Here is a 26,864-nt window from a genome sequence, read left to right on the forward strand (position 1 = left end):
TCCCCGAGAACCAAAGGCTAATGAGCCTAAAGTGCCGGCCCAGGTCCACCCACCCAGCACCCCTCCCAGGGCCGGGGGGCCAGGTCTGCGGGCACCAGACCCCCTTCCCCTCTCGGGGAGCAGCAGGTAGCAGCCCGGGAGCAGGCAGGCTCACAGACGCCCCCAGGATAGGCTGCCCTCCCCAGAGACACACACCTCGGGGTTTCTCTCTTTTTCCCTCACGAGGGAAGAGGTCCAGCTGCCCGCTGGAATGTAGGCCACAGGGTGGAGCTTGCTTGTTGACTCCCCAGGGCGGGGGAGGGCTGCAGGCCCATGAGTGGCATCAGAGGGCTCCGGGGTCTGTAATCTCAACTCCATCTCCAACAAATGGCCTCGGCCACGGTCTGAGCCCCAGGGGAGTGGAGGCTGAGAGCCCAGGAAATGAGAGGAAAACACGCTCCAAATAGAATGAAAAGGCCAGGCACCGTGCCAGCTGCTCTGTCAGCTGGAGGATGCTGGTCCCCGTGGCAACCGGGTGCAGAGGGAGCAGGCCGGGCCTCCTGGCGAGGTGGAGAGGCCCTGGCACAAGCTGCCAGGCACCCAGCAGGCTCTCCCAAGGCTGGCATTGTCCAGGAAGCAGCTGGAGTCCAGCAAGCCAGCCCTCCTGCCACAGCCCTCCTGGCAAGTGCACACGACTCACCTACATGGCACGTGCGTGGGTATTTATACAAAAGGGGGGAGCAGAAAGGAGATCACGGTGATGTTATCTGTTTTCTTTGTTTTTCTTCTCCTTTAAAAAAAAATATATTTTATTGATTTTTTATAGAGAGGAAGGGAGAGGGATAGAGAGTTAGAAACATCGATGAGAGAGAAACATTGATCAGCTGCCTCCTGAACACCCCCCACCGGGGATGTGCCCGCAACCAAGGTACATGCCCTTGACCGGAATTGAACCTGGGACCCTTCAGTCCGCAGACCGACGCTCTATCCACTGAGCCAAACCAATTAGGGCTGTTATCTGTTTTCTCAAGTGCACAGGCCAAGCACAGCACTACTCAGAAGGTACAAACGGCGTGTCTCCTTCGCAGGTGACAGTGGGAAGCAGGGGGTGGGTACCTTTCGTTGGTTCCCTTTGTGACTCTGTTATACCCCTTTACGCAGGAAGCTGTCACCGCCACTCTGGCTGCTTCTATGAGCGTGGGGTTGTGGGGAGGAATAGCAGCATGCCAAGAAAATAACCCTGAAGGCTCCTCTTCCAGAAAGAAAACAGCTGGGTTGCCCTGGGTTTGCGGGCAGCACAGCCTCCTTGTAAGGCCATCAGACTCTCCTGATGTGGGGGTGAGCCACCACAGTGACAGCAGCCACAGGGCCCCAATTCAAATGCTGATTTCCCAGAAGTGTTTTTGTTTTTGTTTTTTGTTTTGCTTTTGCATATAAACATCTAGTTTTGAAAAATAACTCATGCTTCATTTTTTTTCATATACGGCATTGTGAGGGAGAAATAGGTCAGATTTAACCCCCATCTGGCTCATCCCTTTTTCCAGAGGCCCGGTGCCGGCTCGCTGTCCACCCACTGTGTGCGTGTTCCCTCGCGCCCGGGAGAATATTTTCGCGCTCCCACTCCGTGCGTGCTGCAGGCGACGTGTCTCTTTCCCTTTTCACCCACACTTTCCTCACCTCACATCGTCTCCTCAATCATCTTAAAGATCACACCGGGCCAAACTGGCTTCATTGAAGTCCCAGTTGGGGCCGTTTAGGTCACGTCTCAGTCGGTTCGGTGTTTTTACAACAGATAACGCGGCGACGAATACCTTTGTGCACAGAGCTGTTTGCTTGTGTCTAATTCTTCTAAGGTAAATCCCCCAGAGTAGAGACACTCGAGCTGAAAGGGTGTGAATTTCTTCACGGCAGTAAATGGCTCTCGGAAGGTGGATCTTTATTTACAAACTGCTGCTCTGGCACGTTGATATGCTGGCTCATGCCCACCGACCTGAGCATCTCAAACAGAGGGGTGCAGACACCCCACCCCCTTGTGCTCCCCGTCAGCGGGAGGATGGAGAGAGCATGTTCACGAACAAGAAGGTTAAGGTCCCCGCCGAAACCGGTTTGGTTCAGTGGATAGAGCATCAGCCTGCAGACTGAAAGGTCCCAGGTTCGATTCCGGTCAAGGGCATGAACCTTGGTTGCAGGCACATCCCCATTAGGGGATGTGCAAGAGGCAGCTGATCGTTGATTCTCTCTCATCAATGTTTCTAACTCTCTATCCCTCTCTCCTCCTCTCTGTAAAAAATCAATAAAATATAAAGAAAAAAAAATAAAGTTAAGGTCCCCAGGTGGGAAGGGGGCCACGGAGCGGCCAGACCTGGGGTGGCCCTCCACGTCCAGCCCCCAGGTACACCCCCATGGGCCAGCACCCTCTCCCCGGTATCGGAGGGTGGCTTTCTATCTAGAACACACCTGGCTCCTTTCCTTCTGTTCTTGTGTGGGCTACCAGGACACTGAGTAATGACGAAGGCAGAGCCAGGTGCAAATTCCTCTGTCAGCACGTATGGGATGGGAAATGGGGGGCCCCTGAAGTCAATCTCGGGGGCCGGGTTGATAGTGCGCGGTGCGGCCACACCCCCGGGCGCCGGAGACCGGCTCGCTTTTCACAAAGCTGGGCTCTGTGGTGCAGCCCCAGCAGGTTTGTGGTGCGTTAAGCGAAAACAGCTAGCGGCCGAGGAGTACGTTCGCACAATCCCCCCTTTGTCTGCGAGCACGGGGCTGTCCATGTGCGTCCGGGCCCGGGATGTTCTGGAAGACTACCCCACACAGCAGGAGGGATTCCCAGCGTGTTCGGTTTAAGAGGAAAGGCAGGGTGAAGTAGGAACTTCGATTTTTTTTTTTTTGATTTTTTTTTTTTTACTTCTGTGCTGGTTGAATTTTTTGGGAGGAACGCGCTCTGCTTCCATCATTTTAAACAGGTTTTAGGGGCGTATCTGTAATGAAGGCCCACGTGTCCAAGAGCCCACTGTCACCTGCGGAGGCCCAGCAGGGGCCCTGGGGGTTAGTAACGAGACGTCTCTGGCTTTAGGACTTATTCTCCCACAACAGATACGACCAAGGAGGTCGTCTGGAGGGTTTGCTCTGGGCTTGGCATGGGGTTTGGGTTTGTTGTGCTCTGAGGAGATCCCCGCAGTACCCTGCCCACGCGGACACCCAGACTGAAGCAGCGACGCCGGGACTAACCTCTGCTTCCCCCTTAGGACCAGCTGTCCCTGTAAGTACAGTTTTTTGGATAACAACAAGAAGTTGACACCTCAGCGCGATGTCCCCACGTACCCCAAGGTAAGATGAAATTCTGCCTCTGAGGAAACAGCATCTGTGTCCCCGGACCCGGGGCACAGACCCACCCACCCCTCACCCCCTCAGCCACCCTGGCCTCCTGGCCACCCAGTGTCACACATTTTTTTAAATATATTTTATTCACTTTCCACAGAGAGGAAGAGAGAGGGATATAGAGTTAGAAACATCGATGAGAGAGAAACATCGATCAGCTGCCTCCTGCACACCCCCCACTGGGGATGTGCTCGCAACCAAGATACATGCCCTTGATTGGAATTGAACCAGGGACCCTTCAGTCCGCAGGCCGACGCTCTATCCACTGAGCCAAACTGGTTTTGGCCCAATGTCTGCATATTTGCAGAAACAGCTCCTGCTGCTTCCATGGGCTGCAGGACGCTCCTGTTATTCTTAAGCAGAATAGTTTTCTCTTTGACAATTGTTTAGCAAAAGTGGTCCCAGGCCATAGCTTACTGTGGCAGGAGGTAAGGGCTAAATTTTTAAGTAAATTTTTTAAAATCTGCTTTCTGGGATCTTCTGTCCCTGAACAATATGCTGTTATTATGAGAACTTTTGATTTTCAGTCACCAAAGATTTCTCAGTTACAAGAGAGCCTGGACCCTTGTGAAAGCAGCAGGGCCCTGTGGATTGGGGAGTGGGGTCTCAGGATGGTGGTCACCTGAGTGAACAAACCCCCAGCCCAACTGACCTTCAGCACCCTCTTAAGCTGACGTTCGGGCTCCCGCTTGCTCGCAGGGGCCGGGGGCCTGCAGCTCGTCCGTGCTTTGTTTGTTTTTGTTTTTTAATATGTTTTTATTGATTTCAGAGAGAGGAAGGGAAAGGGAGAGAGATAGAAACACCAATGATGAGAAAGGATCATGGATCGGCTGCCTCCTGCACACCCCCTACTGGTGGTGGAGCCCAGAACCCAGGCATGTGCCCTGACCGGGAATCAAACCATGACCTCCTGGTTCTTGGGTCAACATTCAACCCCAGAGCCACACCAACCAGGCTTGTCCAGGGTTTTCAGATGGACACTGGTGTCTCGTCTTTGCTTCCCCCTGAGGACCAGCTGTCCTAATGTGACCCAAATGTGACCCAAATCTCTCCTGTTCCGGCCCCAGGGAGTCACGAGGCCCAGCCTAGGTCCAAAGTAAAGGGTCTCAGGGCTCCACTGCGGTTCCTTAAAAAAATAAACCGAAACCCCATGACCCCTGGTGAACATGATAACTAATCCCAAAACACCATGACTGGCTTAGGTCTGAAGTCCCATTTCCTGTTCCCTGTGACGGTTTAACTCTAACTGGTGTCCTGTAGGCCCTCAGCCCACAGCCAAACCCAAGGGGCTCCTCCAAAGAGGAAACGCACACTAGCTTCCGAGCCAGTATTTGGACTTACGCCAAGCAATTTTCCCCTCGGCTTCACTTTACTGTGTGTTTTTTTTAAGTTGATTGAGATGTTACTTACGTGCAGCGAGTCATCCTCTGCGAGTGCATTGTATGGTGAATTTTGACAATCTCCTGTAGTCACAGAACACCCACCACAGTCAAGGGATGGGGCGTCTCCGTCACCCCAGAATGGTCCCTCGCACCCACGTGGTCCTGCCCAGCGCTCTGGCCCTGCCCCGGGATGGGATTCCTGTCCCTAGAGTTTGCCTGCTTCCAGGATTCTTTTTTTTATATATGTATATTTTATTGATTTTTTACAGAGAGGAAAGGAGAGGGATAGAAAGTTAGAAACATCGATGAGAGAGAAACATCGATTCAGCTGCCTCCTGCACACTCCCCACTGAGGATGTGCCTGCAACCAAGGTATTGTACATGCCCTTGACCGGAATCGAACCTGGGACCCTTCAGTCCACAGGCCAGTGCTCTATCCACTGAGCCAAACTGGCCAGGGGTGCTTCCAGAATTCTTGCAGAATGTAGCCTGCAGGCCGGTACCCCCTGCCCCCCGGGGGTGACGGCCTTGGCTCAGCACAGAGGCTAACCCTCCTGTCCCCTCCAGTACCTGCTCTCCCCGGAGACCATAGAGGGCCTGCGCAAGCCGACCTTCGACGTCTGGCTCTGGGAGCCCAACGAGGTGAGCGAGCGAGTCTCTGGCACCAGGGACGCGGGGACGGACGGAAGCATCCCCGTCACTCTCCCCCTTGCCTTTCTCCTCTCTTCTTTATGTTGCTTTTCTCATTTACTTTTCCACATTTTAGTCAAACTGACTCTTGGTTGGCTCAGGGGGTCCTGGAGACAGAACTCAGGAAGGGGGTGTCAGACAGAGGAGCGGGCGGGCTCGAACCCTGGGGTGCTGACGGTGTCTGAGCTGCAGCCCTCAGTCCGGAGGGCCTGCCATGCCGGGGCAGGCACCAGGCAGCCGGGGGAGGGGACAGAGGCAGGACACAGGTGTGTGGCCCTGGGCCGAGGGGCGCTCCCGGTGTCAGCTCTGCACCCCAAGGTGACATCTTCATCGTCCCTGCTTTGCAGATCTGTCTCCCTGGGCGTCCTATCCAAGGCCTGCGTTCCCAGAAGGCAAGGCCCACTTTGTCAAATGTTCACTTATTGAAAATAATTTAATCTGTCTTCCCTCGCTTAATTAGCTCCAGAGCTCTGAGCGATATTTAAATAGACGATAACAGTGACAGTAAATCCTCTTTGGGACCGAAAACAAAATCTATTTCCACGTGAGCGGCGGCTTTTTCTCTTTTTTTAGAACAGTCAGTGAAGAAGGGTTGGGGGGGCACTTACCCAGAATGCACTCACCTCCTGGACTAAATGTAACACATTAAAAAGCAGCTGCAGGGCCTCGGGGGCACAAGGAGGGTGTTGGGGTGGAAGGCGCTGGGCCCCTTTACCCTCTGGCTCAGGCCAAGGCGACTGGAGGCCTTTCTCCGTGGGGCACGGCTCTCGGGTCTGAGTTCGATGGAGCCAAGTCCCGGAGCATCAAACAGCGAGGTTGACCCCTGGAGGTTGTGTCTGTGAGGGGAAATAAATTAGGTCATTTCTGACGTGGTCCATTGGGCACAGTACACACCCTCTCATCCAGCCGCTTGCTGTTCCTTCTTGTCTAGAATTCCATTGACTTCTGAACACCGACTGCTCTTTCAAACCCCATCCTTTCAGCGGGATCCCCAGGCAACAGGCTTCATTCTCTGGGAACCCGGCCAGGGAGGGCTCCCCCTGGGGCCGGGCCAGGAGAAGCTGCCCACGTGCTGCTGATCACCCTGTGCTCTTCCTGTGCCCACAGATGCTGAGCTGCTTGGAGCACATGTACCATGACCTCTGCCTGGTCCGAGACTTCAGCATCAACCCCATCACGCTCAAGAGGTGGCTGGTAAGCACAGCCCCTCCGCTCCCTCTGGAACAGTTAGGCCCGGTTACACGGGAGTGACCATCTGGGCTTCCTCCTGATGGCCCGGGCCTTCATGAGAGTTCTTCCAGGACACTCAGCCGGTCCGTGTCCCCTCCACACACTCCGCCCCGCTCCTGCTCCAGGAAGTGAGAATGGTGAGGACAGGGCAGACAAGCGCAGCAGTGTGTCCTAAAGCAGGGGCCTGTGTGTGTGTGTGTGTGTGTGTGTATGTGTGTTATGAGTGTCTGAGTGTGTGAAGGTGTCAGAGTGTGCGCATGTTTGTGAGGAAAGTAGACATGAGTATGTACATGTGCAAGTGTGTGCATGAGTGTGTGAGCATGAGTGTCTGTTGGTGGGTGGGCCATGTGAGTGAGCATGAGTGTGTTCATGTGTGAATATGTGTCAGTGTGTGTATGTGTGTGTGAATGTGCTTGTCTAAGCATTGTGTGTGCACATGTAAGTGTGTTTGTGTGTGTGTGCATGTGTGTGTGTGCATGTAGGTTATATGTGTATGTGAGTATGTCTGTGAGGGTGTACCTATGTAAATGTGATGTGTGTGCATTTGTACATGTGTGGGTGGGTGTGAGTAGTATGTGCGTGAATGTGTGTGTGAATGTGCATGTATGAGTGTATGTGTGAATGTGCATGTGTTGAATAGCATGTGTTTGTTTTTTAAAATAAAATACTGCTCAGAACCAAATACTAAAGGCCTTCAAAGGTCAGGCAGTCAGTGGGACCCAGGTAGTCCCCCGCTCGCCCCTCAGCTCCATGTCCCAGTGTGGCTGCTCAGACACACTCTGAGTCTAGAACCCACAGGGCAAGCCTGGAGGTCTGTCCCCACACCTGCCTCCGGCCACCCGTCCTTACGTATAGTCACAGGAGCACTGTGGCCTCGGGGTCAGCGAGGGCTGGGCGGGAGCATCTGGGACAGCTGGCGAGGGGGCTGGAGCGGGCGGCAGGCACAGGCGCGCAGTCAGACCCTCGTCTCCCCAGCTCTGCGTGCACGACAACTACAGGAACAACCCTTTCCACAACTTCCGGCACTGCTTCTGCGTGGCCCAGATGATGTACAGCATGATCTGGCTCTGCGGGCTCCAGGTGGGTCTGGGGAGCCCCTCCAGGGAGGCAGGGACGCCCCCCACCCAGAGGGGACAGCTTCGGGGCTCTGCAGCAGCTCCTCCACCCCCGGGGAGCCCACCCAGCCCATCAGTGTCCTGGGCGAGGCCCTTCTGATCCACTGAGCAAGCGGACCCTCCTCAGCCCCCCTCAGAGAGGGCGGGTCCTCTCCCACCGGGCCCGCGGCTGGAGGGGCTCCATCCTGCCCTGGTCACTGGTTTCCCACCCCACTCCCCCCGCTCCTCACCCGCCCCCCTCTCTCACCCAGGAGAAGTTTTCCCAAATGGATATCTTGATCCTCATGACCGCAGCCATCTGCCACGATTTGGACCATCCGGGATACAACAACACGTGCGTGACTTTTCGTTTTAAAGGGCAGGGCACTCGGGTCAGCTCAGTACTCAGACCGGTCCCAAATCGGAGCTGTCCGTGGAGGCCTCCGACCCCCCAGCGCCACCTCCAGCGGACACAGCTCCCCGCTTTGGAGCTTTGTCCGAGGCCTTGGGCCTCCCTGGGGCAGACCCTGCAAGGTTACCAAACCCCGGGAGGCTGCCACCCCCTCTGTGGTCCTGGCTGCAGGCTGAGTCCTGTCAGGCCTGGGGCTCTGGCGGTGCCTGAGGCAGGGCCCGATGCCCACACACTCAGAGATCTCACTCCCCCTGCGGCAGCCTCCCCACCCTGCTCCCGGCAGGGACCGTGCCAGGGCTGGGACTGAGCGAGAGGAGGGTGGGTGAGCGGGGAGGGGAGGGGTCCACGGTGGGCCGTGGGGCTGTGCTGGAACATTGGTCCGTTCCCGCCTCTTGGAGGCGAAGGCACAGAGTCCCACCCACCTGACGCCACAGTCTGCGTCGGCTTGTATTTACAAGGACGCGTGGCTTCTTTCTATCAAATGTGTGTATCTGTCTATCGAGTTTTACTGTGCACACAATGAGCTCCAAGGTGCCCGAGAACCTTGCTGCCGTGTGCAGGACCCTGGATTCTAAGGCGTGGGAGCCCATGGGCACCCACTCCCTCGGTGCCCACTCTCGGGGCCTGGACCACAGCATCCAAATCTTCTCCCAAAGGCCTGCCTTTTGCACATACGGGAATGTTTTACAAAGGTGCCATACCGAAAGGCCCGGTACCAGAGAAATGCAGATTTCTGGGTGCTGTCCACCTGGTAGGACTATAAACACTTGGGATCCTCTCCTTCAAGGGGCAGCAGAGAGTCGGGGAGCCGGGAGAAGGGAGTTCCTGGCACAGGCAGAGGGCAGCCGCCTTCACCAGCCCCTTCACAGCTGTCTCCCAGCCCCACAGGCACCACTGCGCACCCCAGCGCGTTGCCCTGACATCCAGGCGCCTCCAAGGCGGGCTCCTGAGGCTCCTGTCCCCCCCGCCCCCACTTCCAGGTACCAGATCAACGCCCGCACCGAGCTGGCCGTGCGCTACAACGACATCTCGCCGCTGGAGAACCACCACTGCGCCGTGGCCTTCCAGATCCTCGCCCAGCCCGAGTGCAACATCTTCTCCAACGTGCAGCCCGACGGGTTCAAGCAGATCAGACAGGTGTGCGGGGAGGGCGCTCTGACTGCAGAGTGAGGGGGGCTTTGGGGGAGACAGTGAGCATGATCACCAGAAAACCCTTTCTCTGGGCTGAGGTCCCCAGATGATGATGATCTCTAAACCTATAATCATCTGGCCACTCGGTGTATATCCTATGTAATAAAAGGCTAATATGCAAATTGTCCCCTCAACGAGGAGTTCGACCAGCAGGCAGGCTGGCCAACCGCCCAAGTCCCTGACCCCTGGCCAAGCTGGCCGGACCCCACCATGTATGAATTCGTGCACCGGGCTTCTAATATATATATATATATATACACTGAGTGGCCAGATTATTGTGCGTTCAGAGATCATAATAATCTGGCCACTCAGCGTTTTGCCCCAGGAAGAGGTGCATACCCCCGGCATGCGTACTTGGGTTCCACTGACGGCTGCTCACACCCGCGGTTGAACTTCTCCCTGGAGAGCCGCCCTTTCTCCATTGCCACCAGGGGAGTGAGGCCCACAGACGTTGGGTAACGTGGCCAGGGAGTACCCTGCAGACCCTGGGCAGACACACTGGCTACATCCAACCTAGTAGGGCCCTGACCGCTGTCCCCCAGCCCCCAGCCGCTGTCCCCTGCACCCTGTGGCCCAGCCTGCCCACTGCCACTTCAGCTAAGAGACTTCACCACTTCTCGGGGCGCTGTGCGAGGAGGCTGAGAGCACCCCTGTCCTGAGGCAGGCGCTTCCACTCACCACAAAGGACAGCCCTCGCCCAGGAGGTCCCACCGAGCACGACACTGTGCTCCACCCTCTGACGTTGGCAGGGTAGGGAGGATCTCAGGGTGATCTTTTGGAGGAATGTAGTAGGTTGAATGGTAGCCTTGCCCCTGCCAAAAAAACAAAAACAAAATGCCTGTCTGCCTCCCGGCCCCTGGACCTCGTGAAGGTACCCTTCTTCGGAAAAGGGGTCTTCACAGCTGCATTGTTAGGATCTCTAGATGAGATTAGCTTGGGCTATCCAAGTGGGCCCTAAATCCAATGACGACTGTCTCTACAAGAGACTGAAAAGAAGACGCAGATACATGGACGACAAGGCCATGAGATGACAGAGGCAGAGGCTGGAGTGATGTGCACACAAGCCAAGGAATGCTGGGCCACCAGCAGCTGGAAGAGCAGAGTTCTGGGAAGGAGGAGGGCCCTCCGACACCGTGGCTTCGGACTTCTGGCCTCCAGAACCCTAAGAGGACTCCTTTGTGGTCCTCTCTGTCCCCGGTCTATGCGGATGGCAGCCCAGGACACTGCACAGGAGCCAAGGTCCGTGACTGGAGGAGCCATGCCCAGATAGTCCATGGATGAAACCGCACCCATCTGATGTCTTCGTGGCCTTCCCTGCAGCTGCGCCTGATAAAGGGTCTAGAATCCAGAGCTGGAAACCCTCCCTCCCGCCCTCCGGAGGCTGATAAGCTTCACTCTGTCGGAAAACAGCTTCATAAGCCACCGTTTCCCCACTGGCCCCGCTTGCAGGAAGTTCAGAGCTAAATGCAGTGCTTAATCACTGTCATCATTGCTGAATCACCGTTCCTGGCGCATTCCCTCCTCAAGCCCAGGCTTCTGGTTCCATAAACATGGAACCACCGGGCAAGCAAGTGCCACCTAGGGAACCTTTCTCCGAAGCAGGAAAAGGACAAATCCTGGAGACAGCACTGCAATTGGCTGCTGCCCCTGACGGCTGCCCAGCGACCTGGAATACATACGACTGGAGAATCCGAACTCCTGAACACCCCTCTGTGGGAGACCCAGCAGCTCCTGGGGAGGAGCGCCTGGCTGGAGGACGGCTGACCCCACAGCCCAGGTCATCCTCATGTCCGCCATGGGAACACACAGGTTATCCTGCCTCAAACACTTCATGTTCAAACCAGACTTTTTCTGAGAATAAAACCAGCTGTCCCAATTATTTTTTAATATTTTTATTGATTTCAGAGAGGAAGGGAATTGGAGAGAATGATGGAAACATCAATGATGAGAGAGAATCATTGATCAGCTGCCTCCTGCACGCCCCCTTTTGGGGATCAAGCCCAAAGCCCGGGCACATGTCCTGACTGGGAATCAAACAGTGACCTCCTGATTCTTAGGTGGACACTCAACTGCTGAGCCAAGCCAGCCAGGCAGTTGTCCCGATTTTTAATAACATTTTGTCATTGAATAGTTTGAGGGCTAACTCCTCACGGGCATAGGTCCTTCCCTGCTACACTATTAAATCTGCCCAGGGAAATGCCACCATTCAGAAAGTCAACCGTGCTCCCCTCCTCCTCCAAAACATATCCAAGATGATCTTGTGTTGGCTGACTTGAGCTCTGCAGTTGATGAGTATGGTTTTTTGTTTTTTGTTTTAAGTAGAACCATACTTGGCACAGCAGTGTGTTTGTAAACGCTTGTGGGTAGGTGGATGGATATACAGACCAACGGACAGACAGATGGTCAAGTTAGATGGACAAATTGATGGGTGAATGAGTAGATTGTGTTGGATGGATGGATGGATGGATGGATGGTCAGACAGTCATGGTTTTGAATTATGTTACTATTAAGCCAATTCGTTCATGGAAGAATGCCATTGTACATAATCAGACTTTGATCATTCCCAAGCAATAGGTATACATGTCATCACATACAGATTAGATAACAGGGGGGAATGCCCTGGGAAATCGGTCATTGACCTCCAACAAGATCTGGAAGGCACACACCACGGGTCTGGATTACTAACCCCGGGGAAGCCTTTGTCCGTGGCTAAGCTGCCATCCACGAGGGCATCGTCCTGGGAGATGTGGTGTGGCTGCTGCTGCTTCACAGACACAGCGCGGGAGGAGGGGTCAGGCTCCACCTGGGCCTGAACCCCAGGCTCCCACCCTCCCCTGCAGCCTGGGCAGGGCCCTCGGCCTCGTCAAGTGTCAGCTTCTCTATCTCAAAATGAGGACAGTGCCCTCGCCGGTTTGACTCAGTGGATAGAGCATAGGCCTGTGGACCAAAGGGTCCCGGGTTCGATTCAGGTCAAGGGCATGTACCATGGTTGCAGGTTCCCAGGCCCTGGTGGAGCTCATGCAGGAGGCAACCAACCAATGTGTTTCTCTCACATCAATGTTCCTCTCTGCCTTCCCCTCTCTCCTCCACTCGCTCTAAAATCCAATGGGAAAATAGCCTCGGGTGAGGATTAACAAAAATAATAATAATAATAAATAAAAATAAAAATGAGGGCAATGATTCCCAGACACACACAGGGCTGGCACGCGGACTGCACGGCATGGCGTGTGCAGAGGGCTGAGCACACAGCCGGCGCTCACTGAGGAATCCTTGGGATCTGCCCGGTGTTCATGCTTTGCTCTTTCGCTCCTCAGGGCATGATCACGTTAATCTTGGCCACCGACATGGCCCGGCATGCAGAGATCATGGATTCCTTCAAAGAGAAGATGGAGAACTTCGACTACAGCAACGAGGAGCACATGACCCTGGTGAGCAGGCTCTCGGGGGTTGGGGAGCGGGTGAGGGAGTCCTTCCTCCAGCTCAGACCGGAAACCGAGAAACCACGGCTCCTCCTTGCCTCGGAGGGAGGCAGCGGTAAAGCTGGATTTCAGAGTTCCGGTCTCACCAGGAAGGCCGCCTGGTGGGAACCGCCCCGGGAACGCTCGGTCGTGGCTGCGCGCACGTTTTCCACGCTCCCTCTCGTTCTGGTGGGAAGAGAGTGAGTGGGTGGAGGCGATTCAGCTTGCCCTGATTTCCTGAGGACAAAGTTGGCTCTCCCACAGAGGACAGCCCCGGAAAGCATGCTGAACCCAGCCTTTCCGAGGGCCACGTGGGGACCCAGTGGCCCAGGCCTGAGGCCTTGAACCAGCTCCCCCCAGGACGGCCGTGCCCAGGCTGGCCCCAACCTGGTGTCAGGGGCAGCGTGTGTGTGTGTGTGTGTGTGTGTGTGTGTGTCCCCTCCCAGGCCTGCAGCCCAACTCCTCACGCAGGAGTGGAGAAAGGCCTGGATCAGTTCCCAGGAAGCCATGGGGCAGGGCGGCGCGGGAAGGACTGAGGGCAGTGCTCACCTCAAGGTTCAGTGAAGCTGTTGCCAAGTCAGGTTCCCCCAGGCCCTCCTCCTGGGAGAGCAGCCCCGGCAGATGCGGGGGCCACAGCCTGGGCAGCAGCCAACGCTGACCTCAAACACTGGCCATCCAGGGGACTGTCCCTGGGCCGGGAGCAAGTCATTGTGCTGCAGCCGGTCCCCCCGGCACTCACTCACGTGGTTCAGGTGGAAACTTTGGCTTGGCGAGTCTTCATTTGAGGGGCCACATGCATGCCCAGACCTCACCAGGCCGAGGGAGCTGGTCTCCTGGGAGGACCAGAAGGGCACCCAGCTAGGGAACGGCACCAACATGATGTGGCGGGCACAGGGCTGTGCTGTGGGGGTGGAAATCGGGCTGGTCGGCCAGGACGGCTGGAGAGAGGGGCCAGGGCAGGTCCGGGGAGGACGCAGAGGGAGAGGAGGCTTCTGCAGGTGGTGGCTTTGGCCGGGTTCAGAGGCAGAGAGCCCGGCCAGCTCAGGGAGACGCCGGGCCTGGGAGCAGAGGGCACAAGCCAGTGACACCTCTGACATGCGCGCCGTTTTGCTAATCCTGGGCTGCGGGGGACAGAGGGAATCAGGGGTTGCCCGCCCTATTCAGGGATTGGGGCGCCAAGGCTGTGCCCTCGCTGCTTTTACGTTGAGGGTCCCCTTCACCCTGTATTTCTAATGTGCCACTTTGTCACTGCGTGGGGGTAAAGGTGGGGGGATCCCAGCACTATCCACTCCTATTATTTTTTTTTAATTGACTTTTTATAAAGAGGAAGAGAGAGGGATAGAGAGTCAGAAACATCGATGAGAGAGAATCATCGATCAGCTACCTCTTGCACACCCCCTTCTGGGGATGTGCCCGCAACCAAGGTACATGCCCTTGACCGGAATCGAACCCAGGACCTTTCCGTCCGCAGGCTCCTATTACCCTTTTAACCTCTGATTCCTCATGTCACGTGAGTAAGAGTCTGGAAGCTTTGGCCAGAAATAAATGACCAAGATTTATTCGAGGATCTTGGGATTTGCGAGCCAGAAACATAGCTGGGCCAAAACCCAAAACTGTCCCAGAGAAAAAAGGAAAGCTAAGAGGAGTGATAGCAAAATGTGCACCCTGGAGAAGGACCGGGCTGCTTTCTGGCCCTCGGATTGGTCCGGGATGGTCCGGAGGACGGACGCCAGGAAGTCTGGTCACGTTCAGAGGTCTGGTGACGAGAATATTCTTTTCTTAGTCCTTCTGGGGTAATCCATCAGAGGATTACCTGGAGGTCTGCTGTGTGTCCAGGCATTGACACCGGGCTGGAGGGTTCAAGTGCAAGCTCCCAGCTGCTTAGGATAAGAATAGAATCGTCTCCTCCTGCCTCAGGCAACGTGATTTTAATAATTTAGCCACTTGACTGAAGTGGCTCCATTACTCATCACTAATGATGCCTCTTACACTTCTTCCTGAATCTTCAATAGCCGAGAACTTTTCCAAGTATATTCCTGTGACAGAAGGTCCTCGTGTTAAATGGGCTGTTTTACCACTCACGGTCCCGCCAAGAAAACATTCTGAGCCCTAGCTGGTTTGGCTCAGTGGACAGAGCATCAACTTGCGGACGAAGAATCCCAGGTTCAATTCCGGTCAAGGGCATGTACCTCAGTTGCAGGCCACTCCCTGGTCAGGGCACATGCAGGAGGCAGCCAATCGATGTGTTTCTCTCACCTCGACGTTTTCTCTGCCTTCCCCTCTCTCTCCCACTTTCGCTAAAAATCAGTGGGAAAACATCCTCTTAAAAAAAGAAAGAAAGAAAGAAAGAAAGAAAGAAAGAAAGAAAGAAAGAAAGAAAGAAAGAAAGAAAGAAACATTCTGATCCTCTGGGGGTGCAGTGACGCCCCATTCTCCCCCATTGAGGCCGAGGGTCTAGGTGCCCCGGCTGAGCCAGGGAGGGGCAGCACTGCCCGCCATGCCTGGGCGGCAGGTCCAGCCCACACCACGTGGGCTCCGGTCTGCGCACCACGGCCTGACCCCACGCCTCTCCTTGCAGCTGAAGATGATTCTGATAAAATGCTGTGATATCTCCAACGAGGTGCGTCCGATGGAGGTGGCAGAGCCGTGGGTGGACTGCTTATTGGAAGAATACTTCATGCAGGTAAGAGTGTGTTATGGGACTAGTGCACGCACAGCCGTCAGGCCTCCTGGCCTCGGCTTGGCCCCTGGCGCGCGGCCCAGTGTGAGTGGTGGCAGATGGGTCACCGTGGGCACAGGCGGGTCGGCAGAAGCTCCTCCGGCCCCCAGAGAGCCCGCACCGCGGGCACACAGCACCGAGAGCGAGGTTGTCATTTCAGACAGAGAGACAGGGGCAGCCTGGGAAAGCGATTGCTGTGAGACTGCCACCTGTCACCGCTCAGCGAGTCAGACCTCGGCCTGGAGGTCAAGAACTGCAGAGACAGGAAGGGCCCCCGGGGCGGCTGGGGAAGCGCTGATGAACCTGCAGGGGGCGTAGGGGGCGGCGGGGAAGGGGAGGGTGTCTACAAGCTACTTCTACCACTGCACATTCTCATGACCCACTTAGTTAGCCTCTGCTTGTCCCCGCCCCTCAGTGTTCACGGCCCCGGCCTGCACACCCTATGTAGCACTCACACTAGATCGTCTTTCCCAGTAACTAGTCATTGTTCTCGCTGGCTTACATAACGCACCAGGGTGGGCTGGCTGTGGCATATTAGCTCGTATTTCTCTTCCTCGGAGAACAGGGATCCCCAGAGCCCCCCGTCCCCTGCGTGTTCCTTTACTGTTGCGTCTGCCGCCCTCCCCAGAGCGACCGCGAGAAGTCAGAAGGCCTTCCCGTGGCCCCTTTCATGGACCGGGACAAAGTGACCAAAGCCACGGCCCAAATTGGCTTCATCAAGTTTGTCCTGATCCCCATGTTCGAAACAGTGACCAAGGTGAGTGACCGTCGCCACGTCCTGGGCGACACGACGGACAGGGAGAAGCACGGGAGCGCACAGCCGGGCACACACACACACACACACACTGTGCACGCACACTCACACGCTTGCCCACATGCTCACACACACGCGCACGCGTGCATGTCAGCGGTAGCTGCCTGCCGGACACCCCACCTGAAGTGCCCCTCCACCCTAGCACCAACCAGCCCAAAACTCTCCCTCCCACCTCCCACCCGCCCCCTGCTCCTCCTGCAGCACACCCACAAAACCTCCTGGCTTCCCCTCCCTGCTCGTCCCCATGTCATCAGAGCTTCCCCAACCACCTCCTCCGAGTGGCCCTCCACTCCCGGCTTCAGAGAGGAGCCTGTGTCCGCTCCTCTCACCTTCACCTTCGGGAGAACCTCCTGAGCGGTCCCCACCTCCATCTCACCACTCCTCCCAGCGCACGGCTGTCACCAGGTTAACCTTCAGGAAGGAGACCGTCTCCCCCTCTCTCCTGAACCTTCCATAGCTCCCCACTGCCCCACACAGGCCCATGGCCCCCCGTCCTCCGTAGCGCCTCTGTCTGGCAGGATGGCCCGCAGCTCCCGGTCCTGGCCTTGCTCCGGCCTTTACCTCCAAGTGCATCCTCCTTCCCTGGGCTCCCAGCTGCCCACTCTGCTCCCTCAAGCCTCCGGGACCAGCTCAGCGCGTCCTTCCTTAAGCCCCGGGCACTCTTGCCTCCCTGGGAGCTGCCTCCTTGCACGCAGTGTCCTCTCCACACACTGTGCCTTCCCGGGTCCCAGGCTGCAGTGGGGCGGAGGAGAGCTGTGTGCACAGGGCTCCGGGGGGAGGGCACCCTGTGCTGAGTCTCAGCGAATGTCTGGCAGGTGGACAGACTGGAGGACAGGCCGCTCAGGCTGGGGGGCGGGCGTGAGCGGAGTTCCTCCTGGCTCTGGTGCCGTCGGGGGCCTCGTGGGCGAAGTTGGCTTTGGAAGATGAGGAAGTGCATTGTGGACAGTTGGGGGGGCAACAGGGGGACACAGGAAGGGAGGGAGGGAGTGGCTTCTACCAGGCCCCTGCGGAAAGCAGGAGGCAGCGGGACCGTGGTACTAGGTGGGCAGGTGGCAGGCGGGAGGGGCTCCAGGAACCACAGACTGAACAGTGTCAGAGCCTCAGTCACCGTGAACCAGGCCGCACCCGGGGGCTCGGTCAGCGCCCCGTGGACGGATGCAGATTCCCCGCGCACCCGCTGAGACTCAGGACCTGCCTTGTCTCCCCAAACGCTCTCCGCCGCCCCGGGGGCGGGCGGCTGACCGGTCTGTCTCCCGGCAGCTCTTCCCTGCGGTGGAGGAGAGCATGCTGCAGCCGCTGTGGGAGTCCAGGGACCGCTACGAGGAGCTGAAGCAGATGGACGACGCCGGGGCGGAGGTAGGGCCTCCGCGGGGCAGCGGGTGGCACGGGCCCCGTCCGCGTGCGGGCACCACGGGGCGGCCCCTCTGGACGGGCGCTCGTGCCCACCCAAAGGAGAGACAGGCCGACCGCATCAGGGCGTCTCACGGGGTTGGGCGTCACATGACAGTGCTGGCCGCTGTGAGGTGACGGGGGTCAGCGTCCACGGCATCTACCTCCCCTGAGCAGCGCCCGCTCACATCCTACCTCTCCTCCCGCCCCTGCGCTGACCTTCTGCCTCTCCGAGAGAGGCTCCCCTGGTCTGGGAAAAGCTGCCACCATCATGTCCGGGCCCCAGGCCACAGACTCTCCCGGGGGCAGCTCGGCCCTCCCCGGGGCCAGGGAGACAGACTGGGCCTGGCTTCAGGGCGCTTTGTGGGTTATCGGGGTTATCACAGGCTCAGAGCTGGGGTCCAGGTTTTCCCCAAAGCCCCTCAGTTAGTCTGGCCAAGTCAGGACCCCGGGGTGTGCGAATCTCTGCGTCAGGGGCCCCTGCCTGTCAGGACCACCCACTGACCTCCAGCCACCCCAGGTGTGGCCTCCCCTCACTCCGGGGGCCCCAGTGCAGCTGGAGCAGTCTCCCTGCTGCTTCCTACATTGGCCCCACGTAATTTTTTTAAAGAATCTGGACTTTTTTAAAACGCGCGGGACAAATGGTTAAAAATCGGGATGTCTGGTCACCTTACTCTACAGCCCCTTCCTGCCCCCAGAAAGAACAGACCAAACGGAGGTAGAGGGAAATGCCCTCCACAGTCACCCAGCCAGTCCCCAGGGCTGTGTGCACGTGGCCAGCGGAAGCTTGCCGTCCAGGCGCCGGGCCTGGCCGCGCTGGGTGAGGCCTCCCGTAGCAGGGACGGTGGCCTGTGCTCCGAGCTGCGTCTTAAAAGCTCGCGCGTGTGTGTTTGGCACAAGAAGGTGGCAGACGTTCATCTCAGCTGCACGGGTTAGCATCTGCCGTCCACAGGATGGCCCTGAGCTGATGAGCAGCCGCCCGCACCGTCCCCAAGCCTGACCTCTCTGTCTCTGTCCTGGTTACAGAGGAAGACCGAGAGCCGGGCAGGAGGGGCCGCCGACACATCAAGGGAGAAAAGCAGAGATGGGAAACCAAGTGAAGGTAATACTGCTGTGCATGGATGTCCCAGCAGCTCCCACTGGAGCTGGATTGGAATCTGGGGAAGGAGGGAGGACGGGAGAGAGGGAGGGAAAGAGGGAAAGAGGGAGGGAGGAAGGGAGGGAGGAAGGGAGGGAGAGAGGAGGGAGGAAATCTGAATACCAAATATCCTATATAATAAAAGGCTACTATGCTAATTGACCAAAAGACAGAATGACCAGTTGCTATGATGTGCACTGATCACCAGGGGGCAGACGTTCAATGCAGGAGCTGCCTCCTGGTGGTCAGTGCACTCTCACAGGGGGAGCACTGCTCAGCCAGAAGCTGTGAGCAGTGCTCACAGCTGCTGAGCACAGTAGTGCTGGTGGTGGTAGGAGCCTTCACCACAGTGCTAAGGATATCCAACTGCTGGCTTAGGCCCCCTTCCCACAACAGACCTACCTCAGCCCTCAGTCTGACATCCCCTGAGGGCTCCTGGACTTTGAGAGGGCACAGGGCAGGCTGAGGGACACCCCTCCCCACCCCCGCCGCCAGTGCACAATTTTTGTGCACCAGGCCTCTAGTTTTTAAATAAGTGTATGCCTTGCTTAGAATAATTGGGATCAGGCTCCGAAGGAGGGGGCATGCTTTAGTTGATAGGAAAAGGTTAGTAATTAGCATGAGTGCCACGACTAAGGGAAAACGCTTCTTTCAGTCTTTTCACAAAGAAAGTGTTTGTGAGCATGGCTGTGGTCACCTCCCCGAGCCCTCGTTGGCATCAGCCACTCCATCAGTCCATGCAGAAGGCACACCAGCCGTTCGGCCAGAATGATGACACACCACACAGGTGGCTGACGGGCCCTGTGAGAGAGCTTCTGTTTATAAAACAGCCAGGTGCCAGCTGAGAAACTAGGTCTGGTTCTATCAGAGGGACAGAGGCCCGGCCTCCAGCAGCCAACAAGGCAAGCCCTGGGGCCAGGCTGTGCCTGGCGACCCAACCTCTGAGCCTCAGGGCCCGAGGCTCTGACCACCATCGCTGCTGTGGTTTTAGCAATTAACCAAGCAGAGAGCTGGGACCTGAGAAGCAGAGAGCTGGGACATGAGAAGCACTCAGGAAATGCTGGCTTTCTTTTCTTTTTTCTTTTTAAATATATTTTTATTGATTTCAGAAAGGGAGAGAGAGAAGCATCAATGATGAGAGAGAATCATTGATCAGCTGCCTCCTGCACGCCCCCTACTGGGGATCAAGCCCCACAACCTGAGCATGTGCCCTGACAGGGAAAAGAACTGTGACCTCCTGGTTCATGGTGGATGCTCAACCACTGAGCCACACCAGCCGGGCTGGTTTTCAATTTTGAAGTCAGATCATATTTTTTGAATGGTTCAGAAAAGAGATCAAAATTGTTTTATTTTCCCTAAATATGTTCAACGATATGTCCGATGGCTCGTTTTTTCAAACACGGTGCACGTCTAACCCTGTGACACTTGCGACATCGCCTGCGCGTTTCAGTCCCAACAAAGACAAACCCGGAACCCGTTTCCCTCCTGAGCAGGCCTCGCCTGAAGGAAGAGGATGACTGCCCACGAGGGCTGGGCCCGGCCACTCGGCGTGAGACTCCTCCGAGGGGAGAAGCTGATCCTGACCCCTGGCGCCCACCGCCAGAACCATTTTCTTCACCGACACAAAAAAGGGGGAAAAAAGAAAAAAGAAAAAAAAAAGGAATTCATGATGCTGTACAGAATTTTTATTTTTAAACTGCCTTTTAAATAATATATTCTTATACAGAACGGGTCCTGTGCTTTTTCTTCGGCGGACGAGTGTGTCTGAGACACGGGGAGACAAGGGCGCTGTGCTTTTTCGCAGACGCATCCAGAGTGCAAGGCCATGTGTGTCCTGTGTTTGTGCGCTGTGAGGGTGGGGACCCCAGGCGGCCGGTCACACTGTCGACAACAGGAGGTCTGTGCAGGACACAGACGCACCACAGGCGGTACCGATGCACCGAGAGGTGGGCAGTGAGCGGTCAACGCGCAGATAAGGAGCCGCGTTGACCTTCTCTGCACATGAGGGGTGTCTGTTGCAAGGGAGGAGGCTGTCCTTCTCTTCCTGCCCTTGTCTTAGGGACAAGCACTGGGGACTTCCCGGGGGCACCGGGCCCACAAAGGGAGAGCCAGTCCCTGCTTGTTCGTGGTCGAGCTTGAGGGGCCCCCACTCCTGAGCTCTCACCCAGAGCCCCGCCTGCATCTAGACTCCTGAGCGCCCCAGGGTGGCGAGCTGGCACTCCATGGCATCCTCAGCCCCACGTTGGGCTCCTTGTGTGCCGCGCCAGCTCAGCCAGGTTCGGTGAGCTGAGAGGGGGCAGGCGGTGAAGGATGGAGAAAAGACAGACAAGAGAATGAAAGCTGGGGCCGGGTGGGACACTGTCCTCTCCGATGGAGAGCTAGCAACAGCGCCCGGACCTCAAGCTGTGTCTTTATTTTATAGCCGATGCCACGAGGCAAAGTAAGGGTGTGGTCAGGATGTTTACCACATTCTCGTGGGTTCCGATCCCACTCAATTACATGCACCTGAACTCTATCAAGCCCACAGCACTCAGGCACGTGGGGCCACAGGTTCAGACCATAGGTTCAAGCTGACAACTCCAGCTGTTGGCTATCCTTGTGCAGGAGGGCTCTGCCCTCCACCTGGGACTTGCACGTGGCCTGAGAGGCCTGTGCCCTCTCATTGGGCTGAGGCGTGAACCTGTCCAAGCATGGTGGCCGCTCTCCGCACCCCAGGGCTGTGGGCTCCACCCGCGCCCCCTCGGGACACCATAACCTGCCGAAGAGCCTCCTTTCTGAGAGCCAGCCTTCACAGGGCGCCTGCGTAACCTGGTTGGTTCCACATTCTGGGAGCATTCACGCCCTCTGAATTCCAGGATGTTCCTCCCCATCCTTACAGAATTCATTTTTTAAAAAAATTTTTATTGATATTTTACAGAGAGGAAGGGAGAAGGATAGAGAGTTAGAAACATCAATGTGAGAGAAACATCGATCAGCTGCCTCTTGCACACCCCCCACTGGGGATGTGCCCACAACCAAGGTACATGCCCTTGACCGGAATCGAACCTGGGACCCCTCAGTCCTCAGGCCGACGCTCTGTCCACTGAGCCAAACCGGTTTTGGCCAGAATTCATTTTTGAGCTGAGATTTTCCATCTCTTCTGAGAGCTGCATTTCTGAAACTCTCACACCCACGAATAGGAATAAATTCTCTCCGAGGTCGTGTGCCTGCTTTTCCTCTTTAAAACCCATGGTGCCCTCCCACTCACTCACGCTGGTCCCTCGGGCCACCGTCCTGCCAGAGCCAGGCCTTCCTCATGGCCTCGGGCAAGAACAGCACGGCCTGGCCTTGGCAGAGGGACTGCCCTGCCCCTTGCCCTCCTGCCCTCCTCTCCTCCCTCGGGTCCTTAAATGGTGCCCGCTGTGGGTGTCAGGCACCATGCGGCCCGCCCCCTGAGCTCACGTGAGCTGGAAAACCAGTGGATAAAGGGGTTGTGGAGCAGGCGCTCCTGCACGGCTGGTGGCCACACACGCGCCTGGGAACCTGGGGAAAGTGAGCCTGAGGGCGGCTGCAGAGTGACCTCTGAAGGACCAGTGGGCATGAGAGGGAGGGGAAGAGGAGGAGGGAGAGAAGGAGAAGGAGGAGGAGGAGAAGAGGAGAAAAAGAAGGAGGAGGAGGAGGGAGAGGAGGAGGGAGAGGAGGAGGGAGAGCCCCCAGTCGGCTCGAGCCACCGCCTTTGTGACCTGCTTTCTGGAGGAGGCGGCCCTGAGCCCAGATGGATGAGCAGCGCAGAACCAGGGGAAGACCCAACAAGGCAGCGCCCACAGCAGGTGCAGCGGTGAGGCCGGGCGAGGCGGGGCTGGGCCGCAGGCGCTCGGGGGTGTCTGTGCAGAACAGTGGGGCTCGGCCACACTGGAGACTGGAAGCCAGAGATCAGGGAGGGGGGGGGGGGGGGCTGAGGACTGGCCTTGGCGGCCAGTTGTGGGAACGAGGGGGGATGTCCACCTGCCGTCACCACCGAGGGCACTCGCAGGCTGACCGGCCCTTCTGTGCCCTGCATCCTCCCCAGCTCCGGCGTCCACAGGAGGAGCCTGGCCTCCGGCCGGCCCCATGGCCCTGCTGCTCCCAAGGCAGTTCCACCAGCCCGGGCTGGTGTGGGGTGACTCCCGTGGTTGACGTAGCTCGGCACCTGCAGAAAATAACTTCCCAGGTCCCCGCATGGCCTAGGGTTGCCCCTGGCGACGTCCGTGTGAGGCCCAGACATTTGCCACGTGAATAAATGGACCCGAGCTTGGGGTCACTGCCCCAGAGAATCAGGTACGAGAAGGAGTCATCCTGCAGAATGTGTGTGTGTGTGTGTGTGTGTGTGCGCGCGCACGCGCGCGTGTGTACACGCGCACACACACTCATACATGTACGTGCACTATTACACACCAAACCTCCCTCCCCGCTGAGAAAAAGGAAGTGGAATGAGGAAGAGCTGGCAGGCATGTGTCCTTGGCACGGTCTCTCAGACCTGTGCCAACAGGGTGAGAACAAGGGACACCTGGACTTGGCTGAGGAACAAAGGGTCAGGGGCGAGGGCGAGGCGGTGCAGGCGGACAGGGGTCCTCGCCGAGCAGCGGGACGCGGCAGCTGAGCTTCTCGATTCTTCGTGGCAGAGAGGGCTCTGCAGTCATTTCTGCTGTTTTCCTCACAATTTTACAAAACATTCAAACTGCATCAGACGTGCCAGCTGCGGTGGGTCAGAGGAAATGGTAGGTGGTGGTTGCTGGCTCACCGACCTGCCTGTCCTCTCTGCCGCTGGTGGGTGCCCAGAGGAGCCTGTTGAGCGGCTGATGGGTGCCCTCGGGTGCTAACAGGCCTGCAGGAAGTGGCTGGCAGCGGGGCATGCAGTGCCTGGCACTATGGAAACCCTGCTGGCTCCACGGGCCATGCTGCCCCCAGACGATGGATGCGGGGTGCTGACCACAGTTTACCGGATGGGAAGGAACCCACAGACATGTTCCTTCCATTTACATATCACTGCTCCCCTCAGACAAGCCCGTCCCCAGAGAGGGACCCCTGGAGTGTCCGGAGTCCCAGCCAGCCTCCTGCAGCCGCGTCCCCTACACTGGCCTCCTCTGCCACCAAGACGCCCACCCTGTTTTTTCTAAACCTTCCGGGAGGTACTGATCTCCGGTGCGGAGGCCCCTGGCCAGCCCTACACCGAGCAGCGGAGACCTTCCCTGCACAACCCCCCGGGGCCAGCGGCACAAGACACCTTTCTACCCTGCAAGCAGACAGTATTGATTTCTTCATATTTATGGTTAGGGAGACCCCACCCCCAAAGGAACAAGCAGCCACTCTTGAGGTCATCCTGTAGCCCCCCGCCTGGGGGCGCTCTGCCCAGCCCCACCTGGAGACCCTAATGCCCCCACCCCCAGCCGCTCCAGACATCCAAGCTCCCTCAGAGCTCACCTGAACGAGACCATGATATGGGGCCAGTGTTTGAACCTTAATTAGATCTGCAAGTGATGGTCATAATTAGGTGTTTAATTACCCAGAGTCAATCATGCAACTCGCACCGAATGAGGTGAGTGTGGAGTTCGTGGGAATAACCATGGTGGTTGAACTGTTTTATTAAATACTGCCTGATCTTTTCATGCTGTTGGGCACCTCCAAGATCTAACCTTGCCCGTGAACTTGTGAGCCTCCCCCACACCTACCTGATAGGAGAAAAGGGGTCAGACCAAACATCCCACCAGTCACATCAGCAGATGAGTTACAAACTGCAAAAATTTCCAGTAAGGAATTGGAAGCCTTAAAAACAATCGTGTTCCCTTAAAGAGCTAACACCTGGCAGGTAAGTGTCTCCACCCACAGGCATCTCAAGAAAAGACTGGAGCAAACTGGCTGAAGAGGATCACCCCAATTAGCTCGAGGGAGGTCAAAAAATGCTCTGCTTTCTTGCTGGTGCCCAGCCTGGTGTGGGCAAGAAGGGCTTAAGGATGCTTGATGAACACATGAATCAATCAATCAACAATTAAATAGCAGGTACATGGACTGTTATTTATACAGCTAACCTGGTAAAAATTGTTGGGTTTAATGCTTCTGTTTCCAGCTTTGCATTAAAACTGACTTAAAGGAAGCTTGGAAGAGGAATCGGGGTAAAATGCATGCTGTGCTCCTCCCCACCCACCTTAGACCAGTGGTCAGCAAACTGCGGCTCTGTTGAACCATTTGCCAGTGGAAGGACATCTGGGCTGCTTCCAGTTATTTTGCTCTTCCGAATCAAGCTGCCATAAACACTGACTAAGAGGGTTTTTTATGAATATGACCTTTCATCTCTCTGGGACGAATGCCAAGGAGCGTGATCACTAGGTAATATGGCAATTGTTTACTTTTCCAGGAAACTGTCATTCCAGAGTGGCTATGCCAGTGTACTTTCTCATCAGCAATGCAGGAGGGGCCCAGTGTCTCCACACGCTCATTGGCTTTCTGTGTTTTCCCTGTTTTATGTTAGCCATTCGGATGGGTGTGCAGTGCTGGCCCGTGAGCCTTCATGTGCCTGTCCCCAGTGGCTAAGATGCCGGACATCTGGGAGAATGTACACTGCATGTCCTCTTGGCAAAATGTGTGTTCATGTCTTGTGTGGGGAGGGGGTGGTATTGTGGTTTGTTTCTTTACTGGTGAGTTTTGGGGGGGTTCTTTGTAGCCTGCTGATACCGGTCCTCTGTCAGATGTGTGGTTTGCAATATTTTCTTCCAGTCTGCAGCTTGTCCTTTCCTTCCTTTAAGCATTTTTCACCCAGCAGACATTTTTAATTCTGATAAAGTCCAACTTATCAGCTTTTCCTTTTATCAGTCTTGCCTTTGGTGCCAGCTCTAAGAACTCTCTGCCTCCCTAGATCCTGGAGATTTTCTTACACGTTTTTTCCAAAAGTCTGATAGTCCTTGTGCGTTGAACCCGTGGTTGGCAAACTGAGGCTCGAGAGCCACATGCGGCTCTTTGGCCCCTGGAGTGTGGCTCTTCCACAAAATACCACGGCCTGGGCAAGTCTATGTTGAAGAAGTGGCATTAGAAGAAGTTTAAGTTTTGCCGAAACCAGTTTGGCTCAGTGGTAGAGCATCGGTCTGCGGACTGAAAGGTCCCAGGTTCGATTACCGTCAAGGGCATGTACATTGGTTGTGGGCACATCCCCGGTAGGGGGTGTGCAAGAGGCAGCTGGTCGATGTTTCTCTCTCATCGACGTTTCTAGCTCTCTATCTCTCTCCCTTCCTCTCTATAAAAAATCAATAAGATATATATATATATATATATATATATATATATATATATATATATATATATATATTTTAAAAAGTTTAAGTTTTAAAAACTTGGCTCTCAAAAGAAATTTCAATCGTTGTACTGTTGATATTTGGCTCTGAGGACTAATGAGTTTGCCGACCACTGCTTTAGCCCATAGTCGGTCTGTTTTGAGTTCACTTTGATACCAAGTGTGAGATCTGGGTTGAGGTTCATCGTTTCGCCTGTGAAATTTCGACTGTTCCAGCTCCATTTGTAGAAAAGACTCTTTGTTCCGCTGGTCTGCTCTTGCCTCTCTCACAGCTGTGCCCGTGTGTGTGTGTGTGTGTGTGTGTGTGTGTGTGTGTGCGGGTGTGGTCCTGTGTTCTCTGCTCTGCTCCATGGATCTGTATCTGTCCCTCAGTCTCTCTCCCATTGTCACACAATCTCAGTTATTGTAGCTGTGTAATAGGGCCTACAATCACATAGACTGATTTCTCTTGTCTCCTTTTTCTTCACTTTTCCATGTGCATTTAAAATCATCTTGTCTGGTCCTAGCCGGCTTAGCTCAGTGGATATTGCGTCAGCCTGCGGACTGAAGGGTCCCAGGTTTGATTCCTGCCAAGGGCACATGCCTGGGTTGAAGGCTCGATCCCCAATGGGGACCATGCAGGAGGCAGCCGATCTATGATTCTCATAATTTTATCTCTCTCTCCTCCCTTCCTCTATGAAATCAATAAAG

At 56.1% G+C, this 26,864-nt stretch overlaps 1 protein-coding gene and 1 long non-coding RNA gene across 3 annotated transcripts in view; both read left to right on the forward strand.

Moving 5' to 3' along the window:
• Positions 1-20,596, forward strand: part of PDE9A (phosphodiesterase 9A) — an 87,254-nt gene extending 66,658 nt beyond the window's left edge. For both annotated transcript variants that reach the window (XM_084873643.1, XM_084873642.1), the window contains exons 8-19: positions 3,225-3,306; positions 5,307-5,381; positions 6,537-6,623; positions 7,635-7,739; positions 8,026-8,108; positions 9,146-9,302; positions 12,671-12,784; positions 15,393-15,497; positions 16,162-16,290; positions 17,608-17,703; positions 18,763-18,838; positions 20,368-20,596. In XM_084873643.1, the coding sequence (XP_084729769.1) occupies positions 3,225-3,306; positions 5,307-5,381; positions 6,537-6,623; positions 7,635-7,739; positions 8,026-8,108; positions 9,146-9,302; positions 12,671-12,784; positions 15,393-15,497; positions 16,162-16,290; positions 17,608-17,703; positions 18,763-18,838; positions 20,368-20,378 (1,120 nt within the window). In that variant the 3' untranslated portion in view covers positions 20,379-20,596. The remainder of the gene's footprint in view (positions 1-3,224; positions 3,307-5,306; positions 5,382-6,536; positions 6,624-7,634; positions 7,740-8,025; positions 8,109-9,145; positions 9,303-12,670; positions 12,785-15,392; positions 15,498-16,161; positions 16,291-17,607; positions 17,704-18,762; positions 18,839-20,367) is intronic.
• On the forward strand, positions 4,259-5,244 carry LOC311617297. The gene is made up of 3 exons (XR_014794101.1): positions 4,259-4,340; positions 4,373-4,949; positions 5,198-5,244. It is a non-coding gene; the product is annotated as an uncharacterized lncRNA (long non-coding RNA).
• Positions 20,597-26,864: the final 6,268 nt, after the last annotated feature.

Source organism: Pipistrellus hanaki (assembly GCF_964339955.1).
Source record: "Pipistrellus hanaki genome assembly, chromosome: 2".
NCBI lineage: Eukaryota > Metazoa > Chordata > Mammalia > Chiroptera > Vespertilionidae > Pipistrellus > Pipistrellus hanaki.